The sequence below is a fragment of the Stigmatopora argus genome, chromosome 14, assembly GCF_051989625.1.
Source record: "Stigmatopora argus isolate UIUO_Sarg chromosome 14, RoL_Sarg_1.0, whole genome shotgun sequence".
Classification (NCBI taxonomy): Eukaryota; Metazoa; Chordata; class Actinopteri; order Syngnathiformes; family Syngnathidae; genus Stigmatopora; species Stigmatopora argus.
Window position 1 is genome coordinate 5455299 of NC_135400.1, and position 22278 is coordinate 5477576.

General features: G+C 40.4%; 3 protein-coding genes across 3 annotated transcripts; 1 reads left to right on the plus strand and 2 right to left on the minus strand.

Moving 5' to 3' along the window:
- Positions 1 to 303: 303 nt before the first annotated feature.
- Positions 304 to 10225, minus strand: syngr3a (synaptogyrin 3a). The gene is made up of 4 exons (XM_077619493.1): positions 9955 to 10225; positions 3779 to 4013; positions 3428 to 3573; positions 304 to 1566 (listed from the first exon to the last, which is right to left on the minus strand). The coding sequence occupies exons 1-4, from the start codon at positions 10057 to 10059 to the stop codon at positions 1354 to 1356; spliced, it is 699 nt and encodes a 232-aa protein (XP_077475619.1). The 5' UTR covers positions 10060 to 10225; the 3' UTR covers positions 304 to 1353.
- A 951-nt stretch (positions 10226 to 11176) lies between these two features.
- gfer (growth factor, augmenter of liver regeneration (ERV1 homolog, S. cerevisiae)) lies at positions 11177 to 15439 on the minus strand. Its single transcript, XM_077619083.1, has 3 exons — positions 15066 to 15439; positions 14205 to 14404; positions 11177 to 12370 (listed from the first exon to the last, which is right to left on the minus strand). The coding sequence occupies exons 1-3, from the start codon at positions 15279 to 15281 to the stop codon at positions 12208 to 12210; spliced, it is 579 nt and encodes a 192-aa protein (XP_077475209.1). The 5' UTR covers positions 15282 to 15439; the 3' UTR covers positions 11177 to 12207.
- Positions 15440 to 16547: 1108 nt separating this feature from the next.
- On the plus strand, positions 16548 to 21755 carry drg2 (developmentally regulated GTP binding protein 2). Its single transcript, XM_077618827.1, has 14 exons — positions 16548 to 16737; positions 16867 to 16959; positions 17811 to 17971; positions 18509 to 18598; positions 18681 to 18741; positions 18825 to 18915; positions 19005 to 19077; positions 19597 to 19687; positions 19764 to 19861; positions 19935 to 20011; positions 20078 to 20166; positions 20266 to 20324; positions 20417 to 20470; positions 21216 to 21755. Exons 2-14 carry the CDS (start codon positions 16896 to 16898, stop codon positions 21300 to 21302), a joined length of 1095 nt encoding a protein of 364 aa, XP_077474953.1. The 5' UTR covers positions 16548 to 16737; positions 16867 to 16895; the 3' UTR covers positions 21303 to 21755.
- Positions 21756 to 22278: the final 523 nt, after the last annotated feature.

Sequence of the window (22278 nt, forward strand, 5' to 3'; positions counted from 1 at the left end):
AATTTTTGATAATGTGGCAAACGAACAGTGCATCACATTTACAAAGATATCATCTCAATAAATATAGAACAAGTATTGGAAGGCATATTTTACAATTTCAATTTTTAACTTTTTCAGAGCCATTAATGAGGATGTAGCGTCCAATCAACTGTGATTCTTTATTTATTTACTTTTTTATTTATTTCTTTATTTATTTCTTTATTTATTATTTATTTATTTATTTATTCATGTATTTATTTATTAACTTACTTATTACCTATCTATTTATGTCTAAAATGCCTTTCCTATTTCTGCATCCTCACCCTCTTGCTACTGTGACAACAAATATTCCCGAATACGGGATAAATAAAGTTATCCAACAAATCCAATTCATTTGAAGTGAGAGAGTGAACTTATACATTATTATGCTTATAATTTACTTCGCTTCGTGGTTGTAAAATATTCAAACCTTATTCAAATGTAAGCTTTTTGTGAAAAACAAATGACACCAGGATAGATAAAATGACGTATCTTGGTTCATTTTTTGAAATAAAAAATGTGGCATTTGAACAGGGGTGTGTAAACATTTTATAAGTGCTTGATAAAATGTAATAAAAATATTACTAATAACAATAGATATATTAAAATTGGTCGGAAAACTACACACAGAACACATTTTTTTGTATTTGTACACATCACATAACATTTTTTTTCTTAAATGTTAGTGATATTGTGGTTTCACTTTCTATATTCACCCTAAATGAGTCTACTTATGCTACAGTGTTGTACTATAGTACACAACAAATCTGCATGAGAATGTGAGATATTGCACTTTGTCACAAAACATTGTCGTGGGGATGATGTTCAGCATGTGAAAATCTACTCAGTTAAGTCACTGTCAGTAAAATATGGCACTTGAGTTGCTATCTCTACATTTGGAAACATGCAGATTCAATACACATTAGCACGGTTTAACTGCAGCAAGAAAACAAACTAAAATTGAACCCATAAAAAAGAAAAGTTTGGCATGAGAGGGAATCACTTACATTTCAAGTGAAGGTGCTTTTTGTCATACTGCTTACGATTTAAAAGCCTATTTTGCGTGTATATTGACTGACAAATGGTCTTATGTTCTATGGTTCCTCCTCTTGTTTTCATTTTTTTTAATTATACATCCTAATCTGCATGAAAGTGGGTCTAGAAAAGTGCAGATAAAGCTGGAATGTTTACATAAACCACAAGAGGAGGAAACAAAACAGCAGATTTCTTTGTCACATTACTGAAATTCAGCCCACGTTGATTGTGAGTGGCCCACGACAGAGAGCAATTGTGTTAAGCATCCCCCTTGGCCTCACCTCTTGCCCAGTATCCTCTCTAGTAAATAGGAACTTGATATGTAGGTGCCGCGTTGTTCTCTGTGAACGGAGGGTTTTGGTACGTTTCTGTGGACTCGGTGGTGCCCCCTCCTCCTGGTGAGTTGGAGGGGCAGGGCTGGGTGGGGGCTGCCCCATCTAGGTGCTCTGAGGTGAACAGAGTCATGTCAGTGCCTAGGAGGTACTTCTGCACTGCACGCACTGTAAGACCAGCCTGAAAATACAGTCAGATTGACACGCGCTTAGAAGGAGTGGACTCAAAACACCTGACACACAGTACAGTGGTACCTCGACATACGAGTGCCCCGACATACGAGCAATTTGAGATACGACTAAAATTTTGAGCAAATGTTTATCTTGAGATACGAGACAAATTTTGATATACGAGCAGACAGCGGACCCGAGAGGCTGCTCATAAGAACATCATGGGCACTGTCTTTCTGGTCGCAACTCCCTCGTGTAATGTCTCTGCGAGAACTGGGCGGAGTGTTGCATTTTTTTAATGTTTTTTATTTACCGTTAGTCAGTGCGAATGGCGTATACAGATGCTCCCCTACTTACGAACATTCGAGTTACGAACAACGGTACATACGAACATGTCTGCGCATATGGCATATGTCGAAAAATGTTCGGAAAGAGATGCTGTAAGTTAGATTTTGGATTGCGCGCCTTTTTCCGAGTAGTGCTTCTTTCCGCCGCTAATACCGACGCCTGGCGCTGTGAGAGCTCACCCAGCATCCACCTTCCGCTGCCCACCCAGTTCGTTGCAGTGGTAAGTGCGTGAACGTATCTCCAGTGCGCAAAGAACTTTTTTCATTTTTATCATTAAATATCTTGTGCATCCATTATTCTATATGGTTGGTGAAAAGCGAAAGGATTCTAGTGAGGGTGGTAGTGCAAGGAAGAGGCAAGCCATTTCATTTGAAACGAAAGTGGCAATAATAAAGAAGCTTGATGCGGGTGAGAAAATGGTGAGCGTTGCACGGGCATACAACTTGAATCGTTCGACCGTCAGTAGTATGTATACAGTACTGTACGTATTCTCTCCATTTTATTAAATGTTTTTTTCAGTACAAACCAATGCAAGTTACTTATACAAGCCTTAAACATACAAATGCACCTATATAAACCTTCAATATACTTATATAGGCCTTAAACATAAATTATAATACAAAATATAGCACTGAAGCAACTTACGAACAAATTCACCTACGAACAATTTCTCGGAACGTAACTCGTTCGTAAGTAGGGGAGCGTCTGTATACTACTTCTCGTTGGCAAGTGGTCCCGCGTTATCCTATTGCGAGGACATTTGTGTGCATAATTTTCGGAATATTTTGAAGGGAATACAAAAGCAAACAACCCTCGATAGGTTCCTTTTAGCTGCATCTAAAAATTAATAGGGAGTACCCAAATATGTACAAAGAGTGACCAGAATACCCCAAATTTATCAGATAGTGACCTGTAAATACCACAAGACCAAAAGAAAGTGGCTCAAAATCAACAGGATCTGAACAATGGAGAGGAAGTGACCCGGGAATGCTTTTAAATCAATATGAAAAAATTCCAAATGTACAAGAGGTGACCCCCCAAATCATCAGAAAGTGACCGGGAATAGCCCCAGAACCAACAAAAAGTGATCTGAAATCAACAGAAAGTGAACTGCATTGGCCAAAAATCAACACAAAGTCAGGAATGAACAGGAAGGGACCCGGAAATGTCTTGAAATAAACAGAAAATGATCCAAAATGTACAAGATGTGAACCACGGAACACCCCAAAATGTATCAGAAATAACTCGTAACCTGTCAAAATGAACAAGGCACCAACTTAAAATGACTAACTTATTGCCTCCATTGACAGCATTTAAAATGGGAGGGTACGGAGGCAGATTTTTCGGCACTAGATGTCCAATTTACTTAATGTAGTTTGGTTTTCCCCCATCTAGTAAAAATGAATTGGACGTCTAGCACCGAAAACGGCAGCCAAAGAGTAAAAAAATAAAATTCAAAAATATCCTGCATTACCACAAAGAATAGCATGCTTTTGGATCATTTTGACAATCCTATTTCTTACCCAGGTGATGATGGAGAAGAAAGAGAAGGCGATTGCGGCACGAGCTGCATCTGCGCCCTGATTGAGGGGCAGCTCATCGGATGTTGTCCGTGACCACTGGTTGGCCAGGAAGCAGAAACTTACAAAGTACAAGAAGGCCCAGAAACCTGAATGAATAATGACACAGCTTCTTTGTAATGAGAGAAACACAAAGTCGACTGTTGTAACTTGAAAGCTTTAACTTCTTTTTATATCTCGCGGTGTGAAATTCATTCATCGGATACATAAAAATAGCACAGTTTTGAGGGCATTTCAAAGGGGGAATCCCACGGTATTCCAACCCCTGATGCTTGGAACGACTGGCGTCCTCACCTGAGAAGCCGATCTCAAGCATGACGGCCTTTTTGCGGTCTTTGACGGAACTAATGGAAGAGAACTTGTAATCGAGCAACATGAAGAAGGAGCAGGCCAACAAGCCCACCAGGCCAACGAACACGCCGTAGTTGCACGCATCTGCGTTTTTGTTGAAGATGCAGTAGAGACGCTCGCTGCCTATGTTCACGTAGCCCTCGTTCACAATGGATGCAAAAACCACCAGCGAGAAAATCTGTAGAACAGGGAGTAGAAATTCAAAGTTTACTTTATGAGTGAATTAACACTTGTACTGCCACTTGATGGTGTAGTGCACATGTGTCAAAGTGGTGGCCCGGGGGCCTAATCTGGCCCGCCGCATCATTTTGTGTGGCCGGGGAAAGTAAATCCTGAGTGCCGACTTTCTGTTTTAGGATCAAATTAAAATGAAGAGTATAGATGTATATTAAATTTCATGATTTTCCCCCTTTTAAATCAATAATTGTAATTTTTTAAATCATTTTTTTCTGTGTTTTTAGTTCAAAAATCATTTTGTAAAATCTAAAAATATATTTAAAAAAAGCTAAAATAAACATTGTTTTAGATCTATGAAAAAATGAATATTCAGGGATTTTAATCCAGTTGTTTTAATCAATTTATAAAAAAATCGAAATATTATATCTAAAATGGTCCGGCCCACATGAAATCGAGTTAACGTTAACGCGGCCCGCGAACCAACCCGAATCTGACACCCCTGGTGTAGTGGTTCATTGGCCTGACTTCGGTGCGGGCAATGTGTGATGGATCCCTGCTCAGTGGCGGTGTGATTGTCTGTCTCAGTGTGTGCCCTATGACTGACTGGTGACCATTCTAGGGTATAGTTAGCCTTTCACCCTAAGCAGCTGGAATGGGGTCCAGCACCCCATGACCCTGACCAAGTTAAGCACTGTTGTGAATGAATGAACTCATTCTTTTATCTGGAAATTTCTTTTAAGTAAATATATTAATACTTACATAAGCAAATGTTGTTATTGGAGTGATTTTGCCAATTTTGAACCCTACCAACTATTTCATTTGATCTAAAAATTCTTCTTGTAAACAGATTATTTGTTTATTACTTTTAGAAGACACACCTTTCCTTAACTCTTTTTTTCTTTTTCTGAACTGATTTATGCTCATTAGGGTCGCGGGGGGTGCTGGAGCCTATCCCAGCTGACATCGGGCCATAGGCGGGGGAAACCCCGAATTGGTGGCCAGCCAATCACAGGGCACAAGGAGACAGACAACCATTTACATCCACACTTACACCTAGAGGCAATTTTAGAGTGTTCAATCAGCCTACCATCCATGTCTTTAGAACAGGGGTGCCCAAACTATTCCACAAAGGGCCACAGTGGGTGCGGGTTTTCATTCCAACCCATCAAGAGGACAACTTTTCACCAATCTGGTGTCCTACAAGTGCAATCAGTGGATTGCAGTCAGGTGCTTCTTGTTTGCTGCAGAAATCTCATTGGCTAAAGGTCTGTGCTGGATCGGTTGGAACAAAAAACTGCACCCACAAACAACTGATGATCTGAGACCGAATTATTGCAAGTACATATTTAGCCAACATTGTTTTTACCCCTTAATCAGAAACTAAATAGACAATGTCACTACAGTGAAACCCATTTCAAAAGCAAAACCTTTTTCACATTTTTCGACACTCAATAATGTTTCTCATATTGCTCATTCATTCATTTCCTCGCTAGGGTTGCGGGTGGTGCTGGAGCCTATCCCAGCGGTACACGGTCGATTGGTCGCCGGTCTTTTGGTCGCCCGGAAGGTAAGTGATAATTACCATTTAAATAGTTGCTCAAATTCCCTAAATACAAACTGCGAATTACTATTTAGTCATACTTAATGCCCTAGTAATTATTAGGCTAAAGAAAAGCTCCAAATTTCCTGAACTTTTATTGTTTTTTGTTGGAGAACTTGTTAAGACCCTGACTGACGTAGATTCTTAAAGGGACAACGCATGTACATACAAACTCTTATACACTCACATGTCGGCTCAGTGAAACTGCTCATGGCCATTGTTGGCTTTTATTGATGCGTAGACCGTGTTGTTTTACCTTGTTTTGTCGTCGGTCTTTTGGTCGCCCGTTGTCGCGGTCGGGGCGACCAAAAGACAGGCGACCAAAAGACTGGCGACCAAAAGACGGGTGACCAAAAGACGGGCGACCAAAAGACGGGTGACCAAAAGACGGGCGACCAAAAGACGGGCGACCAAAAGACGGGCGACCAAAAGACGGGCGACCAAAAGACGGGCGACCAAAAGACGGGCGACCAAAAGACGGGCGACCAAAAGACGGCCGACCAAAAGACGGGCGACCAAAAGACGGGCGACCAAAAGACGGGCGACCAAAAGACGGGCGACCAAAAGACGGGCGACCAAAAGACGGGCGACCAAAAGACGGGCGACCAAAAGACCGGCGACCAAAAGACGGGCGACCAAAAGACCGGCGACCAAAAGACCGGCGACCAAAAGACCGGCGACCAAAAGACCGGCGACCAAAAGACCGGCGACCAAAAGACCGGCGACCAAAAGACCGGCGACCAATCGACCGCAGACGACTCCACACAGGTGGACCAATCGACCGCACACGACTCCACACAGGTGGACCAACCTGGATTTGAACCCAGGACTCCCACTGTGAGGCCGAGGCGCTAACCACTCATCCGGCGGGCCGCCCTCCTTAACTCATTTCTTTTTTAAATTGACCACACCGTAACCTTTTCAAATTACCACCCATTAGACAAAGAAACTAGGAAACACATCAATAATATTCCTACTGCCAAACAGCTTTCAATTTATCTTATGTTTTAATATTTGTAGTCTTTGACGACGATAGACGTCCGATCCATTTTGTTTGGTAGGAGTTGGCAGCAATTAAACAATCACTGCCAGCCTCTCATATGATTATTCCGCACTAACCATGCCAGTTGAAATGGATTTGACATCTATCAGTGTCAATGGCAGTCAATGAGTTAATAAACATACCAGCCATCATTGCAAGTGTACATTTTTTCAAGCACATTCAAACTAAACGCACTAACCTAATTTTCATCCTTTCTGTTATGACTGACCCGAGAGCTTGATGCTTTACTTCCTTTTCAGAATCAAACGGTCCTGAGGGATCATGCGTGTGGGCACGCGTTTGAAAAAGCATGACAAGTTGCAAACATAAATGCTATAATTGTAATCATATTTTTCCTCATGATTAAAAGCAGCACTCTTTTTTATATCAATCTTTCTTCTCTTTGCACACTCACTCACATACTGATGAGTTGAGTAAAAGTGGATGGCAGAATAGGGCCATGTGACATGCACGCACACCCACATGGGGGTTGTGGGTCATATGATGGTGGAAGGACACAAAGGAAGAATGTCGGAGCTACAATCACGTGTGTTTGTAATCTGCTTGGATACACAGGTGGTTCTAGTGGCTTGGTGCTTATGCAGCAAACTAATGCACCTGCAAAAGTCGAATTGATGTCATTGTAAAAAAAAAAGTACTGCAAAATTCTGGTTATGTATGAAAAATACACGTATGTATTCAGCTCTTTACCATATATCTTAGAATAAGACTTTTGAGGGCTATTTATAGTCTTATAATTTGCAGTCATGTTCAGAAATGCGGCCCGGTGAAGCGAGTGTTTAGCACGTCGGCCTCAAAGCTTTGGGGTCCTGGGTTCAAATCCAGGTCACGTCCACCTGTGTGGAGTTTGCATGTTCACCCGGGCCTGCGTGGGTTTCCTCCAGGTACTCTGGTTTCCTCCCACATTCCAAAAACATGCATGGTAGGCTAATTGGACACTCTAAATTGCCCATTAGTATGGGTGTGAGTGTGCATGGTTGTCCGCCTCCTTGTGCCCTGCGATCGGCTGGCCACCGATTCAGGGTGTCCCCTGCCTCTGGCCTGGAGTCAGCTGGGATAGGCTCCAGCACCCCCCGCGATCCTAATGAGCATAAAGCAGTTCACAAAATGAAAGATAAGATGTTCAGAAATGTCTTGCGATTGGCTGGCAAACAATTCAGGGTGTCTACCGCCTGCTGCCCGTTGTTGGTTGGGATAGCCTCCAGCACCTCCCATGACCATTGTGAGGACAAGCAGTATGGAAGATGAATGAATGAATGTTCAGGAATATGCAATGTGATATCCACTTAAATATTTTGAATAATTAACTAATAGCACGAATGTTGGACCAAAACGATGATTGATGGATGAGGGAAGCAGGGGGGTTGGATGGATGAATGGATGGATGAACAGAGAGAATCATTACTAGCTCCAAAGGATGGATGAATGGGTGGGTGGATGGGCGAATGGTTCAATGAAGGAATGGATCAATGGAAAACAAGATGAATGGAGAAATGAATTGATGGAAGGATGGATGGATGGATGGATGGATGGATGGATGGATGGATGGATGGATGGATGGATGGATGGAAGGATGGATGGATGGATGGATGGATGGATGGATGGATGGATGGATGGATGGATGGATGGATGGATGGATGGATGGATGGATGGAAGGATGGAAGGATGGAAGATGGAAGATGGAAGATGGAAGATGGAAGGATGGAAGGATGGAAGGTTGGAAGGATGGAAGGATGGAAGGATGGATGGATTGATGGCAGATAAGACTTAACTCATTGCCTGCCACAATCTGACAATGCCCACTTCATATTCTGATTCATTAAGAAGAATTTCGGCACTACCAATACAAATTTTCCTGCCAGAGACAAATGTTTTCACATAGCTGTCAACTTTTACGTTTTTCCCGTATTTTATTAATTTTTGATCATTTCAAATTATGTACGTCGTATAACAACTTTTGTATGGGACTTTTTTTTAATATGTGTTTTTGTCAAACCGATCTTGTTGTACCCATTTCGGCTCTAATCCGGATCGTCTCGGTCACTGGTAGCAGACGAAATGGTCATCGTCGACTGATAATATTGGCATGATTTAAGCATGATTTCCCCCGTCCGCCTTTTCCCTGAATGAATATAGCGCGTCACCAAGCAATGTACCCAGACTGTCAAGTTGCCAGCGTCAAACAGGAACAGCTACAGATTGGGCACTAGGTCCACTTTGGGGATTTTTTTACGCTTTCAAGTACGCCCTTTGTGAGTTAATGTGTGCCAGGTTGCATTTGTACGGTTTATTATCGCTTAATAAGGAGAATTGCAATCATTATTAAGGGAGGAAATTGGCCGAGGTTGGCAGGTATGTTTTCATCTATAAACCTTATAAAGCGCAATTTATGGATGTGTGTGTGTGTATTTAAGATTCTCTCGCTACATTTGTCCAAACCGTGCTATGTAGAGAGTTGAATTTTTTTATGGTGGCCAGAAATGGCTGTCGGATCCTAGTAGACGAGTGATTGAATTTCTTCACCTTCTCTAAGTGTGTAAACTCAATCTTTTATTTGTTAAACACCCATTTTTCAAAAGACATGTTTTTTTTAAAATAGCGCAACAATTATTTTTTGGGTCTAATATTTACACCACATTCACCCTGTTATATCACGGACATTCCCACAGCGGTCGTGCTGGTGGGATTGAGAAGACCTTCTGCGTGTCACCCTGAGGTGACGCTCCAACGCGAGTTCGTGCGTTCGTGCGCCGTGACGTTCACGGACCAATCAGAGTTGGGATGAAAAACGACGACGTTAAAGCCAGCTAATTTTCCCCGAACAATATGCCTTAGCGTGTTGAATACGGCCACATAATCGTTTACTGAGCACAAATAAAAAGGCCTAAGTGAACATGGATGTTGCAACGCAGTTCAAAGATCCCCGGCAGAAAAAACAATAATAAAAATGGAAAGGTTATGTTGCGTTTGCGTCCCTTGAACATCCTGTAATAACGAAAACACGAGAGAATAGCCGGGCCTTGGTTTCATCCTCTGCATTAATATTTCCCAGAACAGAACATGTAGCACTATTTTCAGACACATTCCCTTAATTCATCCTCTGTGCGTTTTTTAAACCGTTAATAACAACGACATAAAAAAAAACGTCACGAGGCTCACACTGCTATGATGAGGGAGATAACCCACGCGCAAATCAGTAGCAGCAGAAGCGTAAATGATCATTTCACAATAAAATAAATAAATAAAATAAAAATAATTAAAAAAATATATCTTTCTCACCCACGCCAAGGCTCTGAGGATCGTCTGTGGCTGTTTGGCGAAACTAATAGGGTCGATAGTGGTCCCGGTGCGGCCCGCCCCGAAAGATCCCACTCCGTCCATCATCGCTGGTTCCGTGAACACTCCTCGACGCTCGCTGCTCTCTCCTCGCGGCTCCGGGGCACGCGCTGCCCAGCTCTGCTGGTTTGTCAGTCGGTCTCTGCTGCAGGGACGCTCCTGCGTGCGCGCTCACGCCTCATGCGACGTGCGCGCGCGGCGAGCACGAGGGCTGCTTTCCCCGAGAGCGCATTGAGATCAATACTGCACTGCCAAATTAGGAATGTGGAATATTTTAATAGGTGCTTCATGGCCCCGACTGAGACCTGAACATAGATTTTTCGTGAAAAATGATCGAAAAATATACATGGTCTCCCCGGGCTTGCGTGGGTTTTCTCCAGGTTCCTCCCACATCCCCAGGAGCACATGTGTAAAACTGGCGGCTCGGGGGCCAAATCTGGCCCGCTGCATCATTTTGTGTGGCCCGGGAAAGTAAATAATGAGTGCCGACTTTCTGTTTTAGGATCAAATTAAAATGAAGAGTATAGATGTATATTAAATTTCCAGATTTTTCCCCTTTTAAATCAATAATTGTAATTTTTTAATCATTTTTTTCTGTGTTTTTAGTTCAAAAAATATTTTGTAAAATCTAAAAATATATTTAAAAAAAGCTAAAATAAACATTGTTTTAGATCTATAAAAAACTGAATATTCAGGGCTTTTAATCAATGTATTAAAAAAATCTAAATATTATATCTAAAATGGTCCGGCCCACGTGAAATCAAGTTGACGTTAAAGCGGCCCGCAAACCAACCCGAGTCTGACACCCCTGCCCAAGAGCATACATACTAGTCTGGTTGAATACTTTAAATTGCCCCTAGGTATGAGTGTGAGTGTGAATTGTTGTCTCTTGGTGCCCCGCGATTGGCTGGCCACTGGTTCACCCAATTCACGGTGCCCATATTTGGCTGAGATAGGCTCCAGCACCCCCAGCGACCCTTGTGATTATAAGTAGTAGACAAAATGTACATTATCGTGGTGTAAAACCTGAGTACCTCTGCTACAATTTGCATTACAGGGCTCACTATAACAGTTCACAGCGTGGCATACAACAATTATATTGATGCATAGAAAATGAAATGAAACTATATCATATTCTACGATACGACTATTAATGAAAAAAATATTTCTAAATGGAAAAATAATGTTTATTTTCTGCACTGCTGTGGAACAGTCAAGAACATTTGTCTTCCTCACAATAATTCAGTTCAGCATTTCTATAAAGACTTTATGATTAAAGCATTCACATGAGCCTTTCTTAACCCATTATCTGTTATGGACAACGATAAACGTCCAATTCATTTAAACTGGGAAGACTGACTGTGAATGCTCATCTTTCAGTGCCAATAATGGCACTAGAGGACTAATTTATTCGCCTTTCCTAGTCAAAATGAACTGGACGTCTACCATTGTCAATGTCAACCAACGAGTTTACATAAACACTCTGCTAAATGGAAAACTTATGTTTTTTTTTAAATTAAATAGTGTTCTTATTTTTAAAATGATACATTGATTCTTAGCAGGAGCAAATACACAATTGCGATACAAAGTATCCCGGTATATATGCATGTAATATATTGGCCCAACCCTAATACATTGTGCATGTACCCATTTATTATCTATGCACTTAAAGCCTATTGTCTCAATTTAGGCCGGTATGTAAGCAAGCCAATATAAATAAAATGAAACATCTCTGTGAATCAAGTAATTTTCAATCAAGGGTAGGACTACACCACTATATGTAGCCCACTTTTAATTCCCTAGATCCCAGAATCATAAACTAAAACCCAAACATGCATACACACACACACAGATAAAATTTTACCTCATAAATGCTATACCTTGCACAAAACACATTATCTAACATAATGGATCAGTGTTTTTTAAAAATATAATCTGGTTAGGCTTAATTATTTCCCTAGAAAAATGTTGGGGATATTACTTGTGTAGAACAACATTGAAGTGTCTCCCCAAAAATTCATAGAATTATTGTTGTATATTGTTGCAATCGGCAAATCAGTCTGTATGTACATAAGTGTTTGGCTTAAATACCCCACGCAAAACAGGAATATCCATCAAATATTCAATAATTTCCTTTCACATGATGTTGTTCCGAAAGCCAAAGTGTCGACACTCAAAGTTCAAAGAGGGTTTCTTTCAGTCACAGGAACCGTCTTTCCATCCATCCTTCCACCTCTCATCAACTCGGGAGCAATCGAACTCAGGCTTGCCCAGACGCACATTGATGTTGTTATGGAGTCGACAGAACCACTGGGAAAGAGCGTGACGGCTTCTTGTGTCTGGCTGATTGGTTTTTAATCTGTGGGGAGGAAATGATGTCATCTGAACAACTGCCTCTGACAAAAAAGACCAAAGATGTCATTTCAAACTGTCTTAATTACAATTACCATTTTCTTCTTCTGAGACAAGAGATTTGAATTTAGGGTCTTGAAGGAGACATATAATCGATTTTTTTTTTATTGGATCGGAAAAATTTATAGTCTCTGTTTACCCATAAAGTGTGAAATTACAACCAAGTAAATTATTGAATTAACCCCCCAAAACCAAAGTTGATACCTATTCAAACGTTGGCACTTAAGACCTTTAATCCTTTATATGGCAAGTGACTATCCTTATACAGTGGTACCTCGACCTATGATCAGCTCATGGTACGACATGCTCGTGGCACGACGAAAATTTCGATCGTATAATTCGCCCGCGATACGATCAAAATTTCGAGATGCGACCAAGCCAGGTGGCCATGACATAAGAGGCTGTTTATCATTGTAGCGCATTGTCTTTTTTTGCTGCATCTCTTTCGTGTATTACAGATATCTATGAGCACTGAACGGTTTCTTTCGCCTACACATGGACCAGGAAACGCACAACGCGCATGCGCGGGCAAAAAGAGGGCTTTCTGGGTAATGAAATATACTCGTGCACACAACACTGATTGCCAATGGCACCCTTTCTCAGAATAAAACTTCATTACCCACAATCAATATGTGGGTAGGAGGTTGCATTTCCTGTTTTCCCCCCTTAGCATGTTAGCTCCCGTTGGCGGAGCGATCGCTAATTCAAGACTACTTCTCGTTGGCAAGTGGTGGTGTGTTATCCTATTGTGAGGACATCTGTGTGCATCATTTTCGGAATATTTTGAAGGGAATACAAGAGCAAACAGCCCACCGATAGCGAACGTGAGGGTGGAGGCGTAGCAAACAACTAACCCGGCCAGAACAAAGGTAATAAAAGATTAAAACAAAATTAGAATTCAGTTTTGTGTGAAGTTACATTAAACGTTGAGTATCTGTATATATTTATCCAAGTTAATTTAAATTTGTTTGTTCGTTTACGAGTGCCGTGGATAAAGTCCCCCTGAACACCCCCCCTCCGCCTCCGTGTATGCTGCTGTCTCTACCCTCCGCGAAATGCATCTAATTGTACTTCTATTAAACACATTTTATTACTATTAAACCACTCATTATTTATTACTTTGTCAATATATGGCGAATTAGAAGAAATAAAACATTTTTTCCTATCCAATATCCTGTTTTTAGTGTTTTTTCAGAGGGTTGAAACGAATTAATTTGTTTTCAGTTCATTTCAATGGGAAGCGTTCGCTCGAGTTACGAAAAGCTCGACATATGATCTCAGTCTCGGAACGGATTACGATCGTATGTCGAGGTACCACAGTAATTTAATTATAAATGCTTATTGCATTTTTGTGTTATTTTTTTATATACTTATAAATAATCTATATTCAATATAACTGAATACAGTGTCAATGAAAGGTGAATTAACAAAAATGAAATGAACAAAAACAAATAAACTCTAGTTATGGCCCTAAGTAACACTAAATTAGATTTTTTTTCATAGGAATTAACACATGCCATTGACGGTAATAGGCGCCCAAGTCATTTAAACTGGGAGGATTTTACTGCCATGGATGCCATGAGACCTCCAATCCATTTGGACTTGGAGGGGCAAAGTTGAATTGCCCCCACCACTCAAAATGGATTGGATGTCTGACAGTCAATGTGTTAAATGGATGTCCTGTAAAGGTTAAAAACAGTTAATATGTGCAGGAATGGGTTCAACAGCCACCAAGTAAAGCTAACCTTTGTTATTAAACATCAAAAGTTCTGTGGTCTGACCTATATCTGAGATCTTCTGCACATTCATCGCAAGGGAAGAATTTGGAGAAAAGGTTGATAAACTGGCCCATCTCTTGCTGCTGTCCGATAGATGGCTCATCAGGGTAATACGCAGCCATGGTGTGCAGAAAGGACCAAGTGTTTCGTCCCAACTCTTGCCTGTCCAGCGGGCACTCAGGCTCTTGCTCCGCTTGGGACCCCTGATGTGGTAGAAATGGAAGTTAATTGACATGTTGAAAGTTCATATAGAGCAGTAAGAGACCTAAAAATGCCCTCAAATCAACAAAAAAAGTGAGCGGTAAGTCCCCCAAAATGAACGAGGAATTAACCCAAAATTAATTGCCTGCCGTGACAACAATTAACATCCAATTCATTTTGACTGGGTGGGGCGAATTAAGTCTTGAAATGAGTTTTTCCAATCCCAGGGGTCAAATTGGTTTAAAGTGGGAGGATGACAGACAGCAAATGAACATTTGTTCATCCTTTCCACTTCAATTGTTTGGATTAGTGGTGTTGCCGCTGGCAGCCATTGAGTTAATAAGGAAAATGCCAAAACATTAAAATCACATTTACTTCATGTCAACACATTTTTCAGAAAGCTTCGGTGGTCAAATTTATAAATAAATGTGCTAATGATGATTTTGACAACACCAAAAGAGACACATTGGACTCCATCATCGTCAATTGAACTAAACGAGGTAACATAAGACCAGTTTGAAAAGGAGAAACAAGCTCGGAACACCTCGTTCAGTTAGTAGAAAACTCAATGTATACATTTTATAGTCATTGTCTGCCATTGACGGCCATAGACGGACCACTCAACCTTTCGAGACCTGTCAATATGCATTGACCTCGTGTCACCTGCATTACAGCTGTCGTCTGCTGCTTCTGTGTCTTCATCCAAGATTTAAAGTCCGTACAAGCACGACAAGGTTTCTTTTTCAAGCCCCCATTTGGCTGCTGCTCTCTGCTGGAAATGTCATTAGAAGATCGGTCGCCCATTGCTAAAAATAACGAGTCCAAAGTAGATGAGTTGGAGGTTGTTGGTGAGTCTTTCTGGGATGAGGACGCAGACATATTTTTATTTTTTATTTTTAATAAATATGTCGGACCTGCTTAGTAAAAATACGTATTCATCGTATGGTTATAAATCTACAAAGCGACTCATTGTACAAATACTATATTATTAGTAGCAGATGAGCACGATTTATCGGCATGATACCCAGGTGATCATGTAAGTCGTCGTGTCTTGGGCGGAAACGATAGGGTAGGAGTGGTACGCGTTTCCGGGTATGACGACAAAACTGGGTGGAGCCTGCTAAAAACCGATAAATACTACCCTCTAGTGTTAAAAAATGGAACACTAAGGGTCAAGTCGTGAGCGTTCAGTAAAATTAAAACGCCAAAACGTGGACCGTGTTACGGCATAGGTGGTGGAGAGATCAGCGTCTGTTTGTCCATCAATTGCAAAACTAATCATTATCACAATCACCACTGTACTGTCTAACTTATAACTATGCCTTTTCTTGCTACTGTCACAATGAAATTTCCCGAATACGGGATGAATAAAGTTATCCAATCCAATCCAAACAACATTTAAAACATTAGTTCCAAAATCTGGCTGTTCATTCATTTTCCGAACAAGGGTCGCAGGGGGTGCTGGAGTCTATCCCAGCTAACTACGGGCATTGATGAATTGATGGCAAGTCAATCGCAGTGCACAAGGAGACTGACAACCATTCACTCAGCCCAATGCGTTCATTCATTCATTCATTCATTCATTTTCTAAACCGCTTCATCCTCATTAGGGTCGCGGGGGGTGCTGGAGCCCATCCCAGCTGACTTCGGGCCAGAGGCAGGGGGGACACCCGATCGCAGTGCACGAGGAGACAGACAATCATGAATACACTCATACCTAGGGCAATCTAGTGTCCAATTACCCTACCATGCATGTTTTTGAAATGTGGGAGAAAACCGGAGTACCTGGAGAAAACCCACACAGCCCCGAGGAGAGCATGCAAACTCCACATGGGTGGACCGACCTGGATTTGAACCCAAGACCCCAGAGCTGTGAGGCCAACGTGTTAACCACTTGCGCCACCAGGGCGCCCTCAGCCCAATACTACATTAATACTTAAAAATAAATACATTTAAAAAAAATCTGTTTCTAATCCTCTGTTTAATAAATGAAAGCAGTAGTGTTTCAACTTAGCTCTTGCATCCTTTGATATTTCTGAAAAAAGAGAGAACATCCCTGTTAACAATTTACTACTATGCATATTTATACTACTACAGTATTTTTCCTGTCCAGTTGTTAAGACCCCTTACAGAAGATGGCAGTGTTGCATCCTCAGTTGGTGAATGTAAACGAAGAAGAAGCTTTGCCCCGACTTGCACTGGGCTGCTCGGGTTTGGGCATCGGGAGCATGCTGACTGCTGAGTATAGAGGAGTTTATGTTAAATTGTAAACTTGCATTGTTGCAGCCGTTTAAATTTGTAGGCGCCCCACGCTTTGAATGCAGATTAAACAACTGTGAGTTTGAATCTCGTCCTTTTAAAAATGGTTTTCTGACTGTCATAATCAAGTTGTTTAGCTATTTAGCGTTTTTGCTAACCCAAGCTAAAGTGACACGTTTCTGTATGTTTTTTCTTCATTTTACAGTTTAATTGCAGTCCATCTGAATTGACGCGATGGGGATTTTGGAGAAAATCTCCGAAATAGAGAGAGAAATTTCTCGGACCCAGAAAAACAAAGGTAATGTGGGAGTGGGCATGGTGCGAGATTATTGCTAGCAATGAGCTCAGTGGAATAACTTTGTGTCCAATGGCAGTGTCATCAGAGTTATAACATGCCTGGAGAACAACCAAATTACAAATGTTAATTTATTAAAGTGATAACCTTGGCACTTAGTGTTGCCATTTTCCATTCCAACAATGGAGAATGACACTTGCAGAATAACATTGGTCTGTGGTACATTAATTCCTCGATTATCGCGTCTTCACTTCCCCGCTATTAATTATTTAAAAAAAATGTTATTCATTTTTTAAAGTTGAGAAGTATTTTTTTTTCTCATAAAATTGTGAAAATCCGTGACGTCCCAGTGGAGCGAGTGGTTAGCGCTCGGCCTCACAGTAGGAGACCAAGGTTCAAATCCTGGTCGGTCCACCTGTGTGGAGTTTGCATGTTCTGTGTGGGTTTCCTCCGGGTATTCCGGTTTCCTCCCACATTCCAAAGACATGCATGGTAGGCTGATTGGACACTAAATTACCCCAGCTATGTATGTGAGCATAAATATTTGTCTCCTTGTGCCCTGCGATTGGCTGTCCCCCACCTCTGGCCCGAAGTCAGCTGGGATAGGCTCCAGCACCCTCGCAACCCTAGTGAGGATAAAGTGGTTCAGAAAATGAGATGAGATGAGAAAAATGTGAAAATCCACACTGAAACTCGTTAGCGGAAGCTACTCTTGATACTAGGACTCAGCACTGAAAAATAAAGTTAAAATAGAGGTGACCCTATATCCCAATTTTTCAATTATCGTGGCCATGTCTGGTCTAAATAACTGTCATATTTGAGGGATTACTGTATTTTCCTTCTTTCTTCCACAGCCACTGAGTACCATTTGGGCTTGCTGAAGGCCAAATTAGCCAAATACAGGTCTCAGCTGCTGGAGCCCTCCAAATCGGCGGGTGGTAAAGGCGAAGGCTTCGATGTTATGAAATCTGGAGATGCGCGTGTTGCTCTTATTGGTTTCCCCTCAGTGGGTAAGGTATGTGCTCATATTTAGTTGATAAAATTGTAGTACCCAACAATTCATTTTCTGGGAAGACCAATGACAGCTTTGTTGACATACTACTATAACAGGGGTGGTGAACACGCAGCTCTCGAGCCACATGCGGCTCCTGGCCAAAATTAATGCGGCTCTTTGCTTCGTTTCATGTTTCTCTTATTTTTATTTTCTCTTAAAACACACTCAATTACAAATGTTGATTATGAGCAACTAACTAACTAGTCATTCCAAAATGTGTTATGTTGAAGTGAAATGTGTGTGAAGTTCATAAAAAGATTTAGTTGTGGAAAACTATTTACAAAACAATAATTAACATGTAGAAAAAGTTCTTCATCAATGGCATTTTCAATAGTATACTTGATTTCAGTGTTTCCCAAAAGTGAAATAGTAAGTATAGATTTTGGTGCAGCCCGATTTTTGATAGCTTTTTGTGCTAAGGATCTTACTTATAAAATTAGCAAGAGATTATATTATAAGTAATATTTTGGGAAAGTGACACATTTCTGTTTCCTGCAGTCCACTTTCCTCAGCTTGATGACATCAACTGCCAGTGAAGCCGCTTCCTATGAATTCACTACCCTCACTTGCATACCAGGTGTCATTGAGGTACAATAATTTCCACTGTGACACATCTTCAATGTTATTAATTGTTGTTATTCAGCCACACAGTGACATTTTCTTCTTTTAGTACAAAGGGGCCAACATCCAGTTGCTGGATTTGCCAGGAATCATTGAGGGTGCTTCTCAAGGTACTTGACTCTAATCCCTATTATTAGAGTGCCACAGACCTACAAGCATGCATGACTACTGTGTAATTGTAACATTCTGACAGGTAAGGGTAGGGGTCGTCAGGTCATCGCTGTGGCAAGGACAGCAGATGTTGTCATCATGATGCTGGATGCTACCAAAGGGGATGTCCAGAGGTGGGTGGTGCCCTCTCGTTCCTGCGTGTATTTGTACAGCATTAAGCGTCCAGACAAAGGCCATCACAATTAATATCTTTTCTTTTTAGAACGCTTTTAGAAAAAGAGTTGGAGTCGGTGGGCATCAGACTGAACAGTGAAAAACCCAATATATATTTCAAGGTAAGATGTTTTGCTCTCTTATTACAGCATATTGATGCAAGTGAAGTAAACACTGTCCGTTAACCAAAATAATGATAGATGTCCAATCATGTGGCTTACCATCAATCTTTTGCTGTGAATTTAAAGGTAATAGATGTCCAATCAATTTGAAGTGGAAGGGTGGCAGCGATGAATGTGCTTTTATTTGATGCTAAATCTCCCACTTCAAATGGATTGATGTCTTAAGCCATCAATGGAAAACATTAAGTTAAGCAGGATTTAATCAAGCTATGATAGCAATTACTTTACATTAAAGTATAAGTATGCAGTCATTTATTATTAAAAACAAACAAAAAAATACTCCGACCTGGCCGATACCACACAGCTGTATTTTTGGATATGTACCGAGAGCTAAAAAAAAAACTGTATTGGAGCTATACTAGAGGTCAGTAAAATGTGGCTTAACATATTCCACTTTTCTGCTCCAAAATGGACAAATGGAATATTCCATATCATTTGTCTTTCCTCATGCCTTTACAGCAAAAGAAAGGCGGAGGCCTTTCCTACAACTCCACGGTACCTCTTACCCAATGCTCGGAAAAGCTTGTTCAGCTCATTCTCCATGAGTATAGTATCCTTCATAAACAACAAAGAAGTAAAACAAATGCCTGTCCAATGTCATTGTTTTCTTTGAGCGACTACTTCAGAAATCTTTAACGCTGAAGTCCTCTTTAGGGAAGATAGCACGCCCGACGAGTTCATCGATGTCATCGCCGCGAACAGAGTTTACATGCCCTGTCTATATGTAAGTTGTCTTGAGTTCCCTTTCAAAGTTCACACTTCTCATCTACATATTTGACCCTATGTATTTCAACCAGGTGTACAACAAGGTGGATCAAATCTCAATTGAGGAGGTGGATCGTCTTGCTCACAGACCTAACAGCGTTGTCATCAGGTCAGCCATCTTACTCCACTGTTGTATGACAAGTTAGCTGATAACTGACTGCTCTTATTTTACTAGTTGTGGGATGAAGCTCAATCTGGATTATCTTCTAGAGACGTTGTGGGAATACCTGTCTTTGATTTGCATTTTTACGAAGAAAAGAGGGGGTACTGTTATATTACATATCTCTTCCAAATCCTATCTGCTCTCATTTTTGTCAACATTTGTTTATTTACCTATTTATCTTTCAATTCTGGTCCCGTTAGAGCGCCCAGACTTCAATGACGCCATCATCATGAGAAGAGGAGCAAGTGTAGAACATGTGGTCAGTCAGCTCTTCCGAAACTACTGCAAGGAACCATATCATACTTTTGGTTGCATGTAGGTCAACATTACGTTGTGTTTGTCTTCTTACAGTGCCATAGCATCCACAGAACCTTAGCGAGCCAGTTCAAGTACGCGCTGGTTTGGGTATGTACTTGTAATACATTTATTATTGTGTTAGACTCTGGGGACAAGCTTTTGACAAAATTTTCTTAATTACTGGTGATGTGTCCCACCCGTGGCTCTGTATATCTACCATTGCAATTAATTATTGAGGCCATCTACATGTTGGTTAATTGAATTCCTACATATGTTAACCATCCACCTCGGATAATTTTTTTTCCCTTTACTTATACATTCTCCCTATGATTTTTTAATGTATTTTTGTTGATACTTTAAATGTCACTGTCATTTTGTATTTTTTATACTTTATGAAAATTACTATTCAGTTTTTTAAAATTTTTATTAATACATTTTTGATATTTTCTTCTATTCCTGTTTAAAAACTATTTTTAAAATAGAATTTTCTAATTTTCATTTGTATTTTTTCTTATAAATGTTCTATGTTAAACTTTTTGGCTCGATTTTAACAAAAGTATCCCCAAATTTTATGTAAGGGTTACTATTACAGCTTTAGTTTCAACAAAGCAGTAAGTTTTTTATCTTTTTTTTGCAAATTAATTGTGCCCTGCAAAATCAATTTGCAAATAACTTACACTTAAATATTCAGTTTTACAAAATAGAATATGTATTTTTTTGCAATATTCTTATACCTCTGGATTATTTTGTTGCTTGCCTTAAATCATTACTTGCTATTGACAGTTCTAGACCTCTATTCCTTTTCAACTGGGAAGGCTGGTTTGCATGAATAATCTGTGGTACTCGTTTGCAGGGAACCAGCACAAAGTACAGTCCTCAGAGGGTGGGCCTGACACACATCATGGAACACGAGGACGTCATCCAGGTCGTCAAGAAGTAAAATGATTCTCACTCATTTTGGACAGTCTGCGAGAGCTGTCACTGGCATTAATATGAACAGCAAAGGTATACTTAGACATGTTTGCAGTATAAGTGCGCCAACAAATCTCTTCATATTATTACAAACAGATTTGAGTTATGCCGTAGTCAATTCATTTACATTTTAATTATTCAACAAAAACATGCATTGAATAAAGTTCACATAACTTTAACACCAAACATTTTCTTTTATCATTTACACATTTATTAATTTTTCCCTGTGTACTGTTGTTGTGATACTAAATTGTGCAACTCATTCTCAATCTGCCCCCCCAAGATAATCTATAACGCAATATCATTCTGATATTACATAGATTTTTTATTTTATTTCTAATGAGCACTTCCAGTGCCATTAATGTTGAGATATGTTGAATCAAGTGGCTCTTAAAAAACTATATTAAAGCTCATAAAATGAGTTAATCTGTAGATGTCCTATCTATTTGAATTGAACACACAAACGCACGCACACTTAAAATGGATTCGATCGCAGTCAAGTGAGTTAAGAAGGAAAATGCAACAATATCATCCATTATTATCAAGAGTAGTGCAAAATCAATACCCCAAATCCATAGGAGGTGAGCCATAAGCACTCTAAAATTAACAAGAAAGTGACCTAATTAACTCATTGCTTGCCATTTGAACAACTACACGTTAAATAATTTTGACTGCGAGGGGTGAGTGACTATTCACCCCAATGGTGAAAAAATGGATTTGATGTTTAACGCCCTTAAAGACAGCCAATGGTTTCCTGGGAAAATTCAAAAATATCACTTATTACAATCAGTAGTAGTGCAGAATCAAACTTACTTGATTTCATCTCACTAAGCATCAAGTTAGAGCTTCTCATCTTGAAATGCTTCCTCCCTTATCTCCTCACCCTCTACCATGACCACTAAACTGGCTGTCCTTTTTTCTTAACTCCGGGCCAATGCACGTGT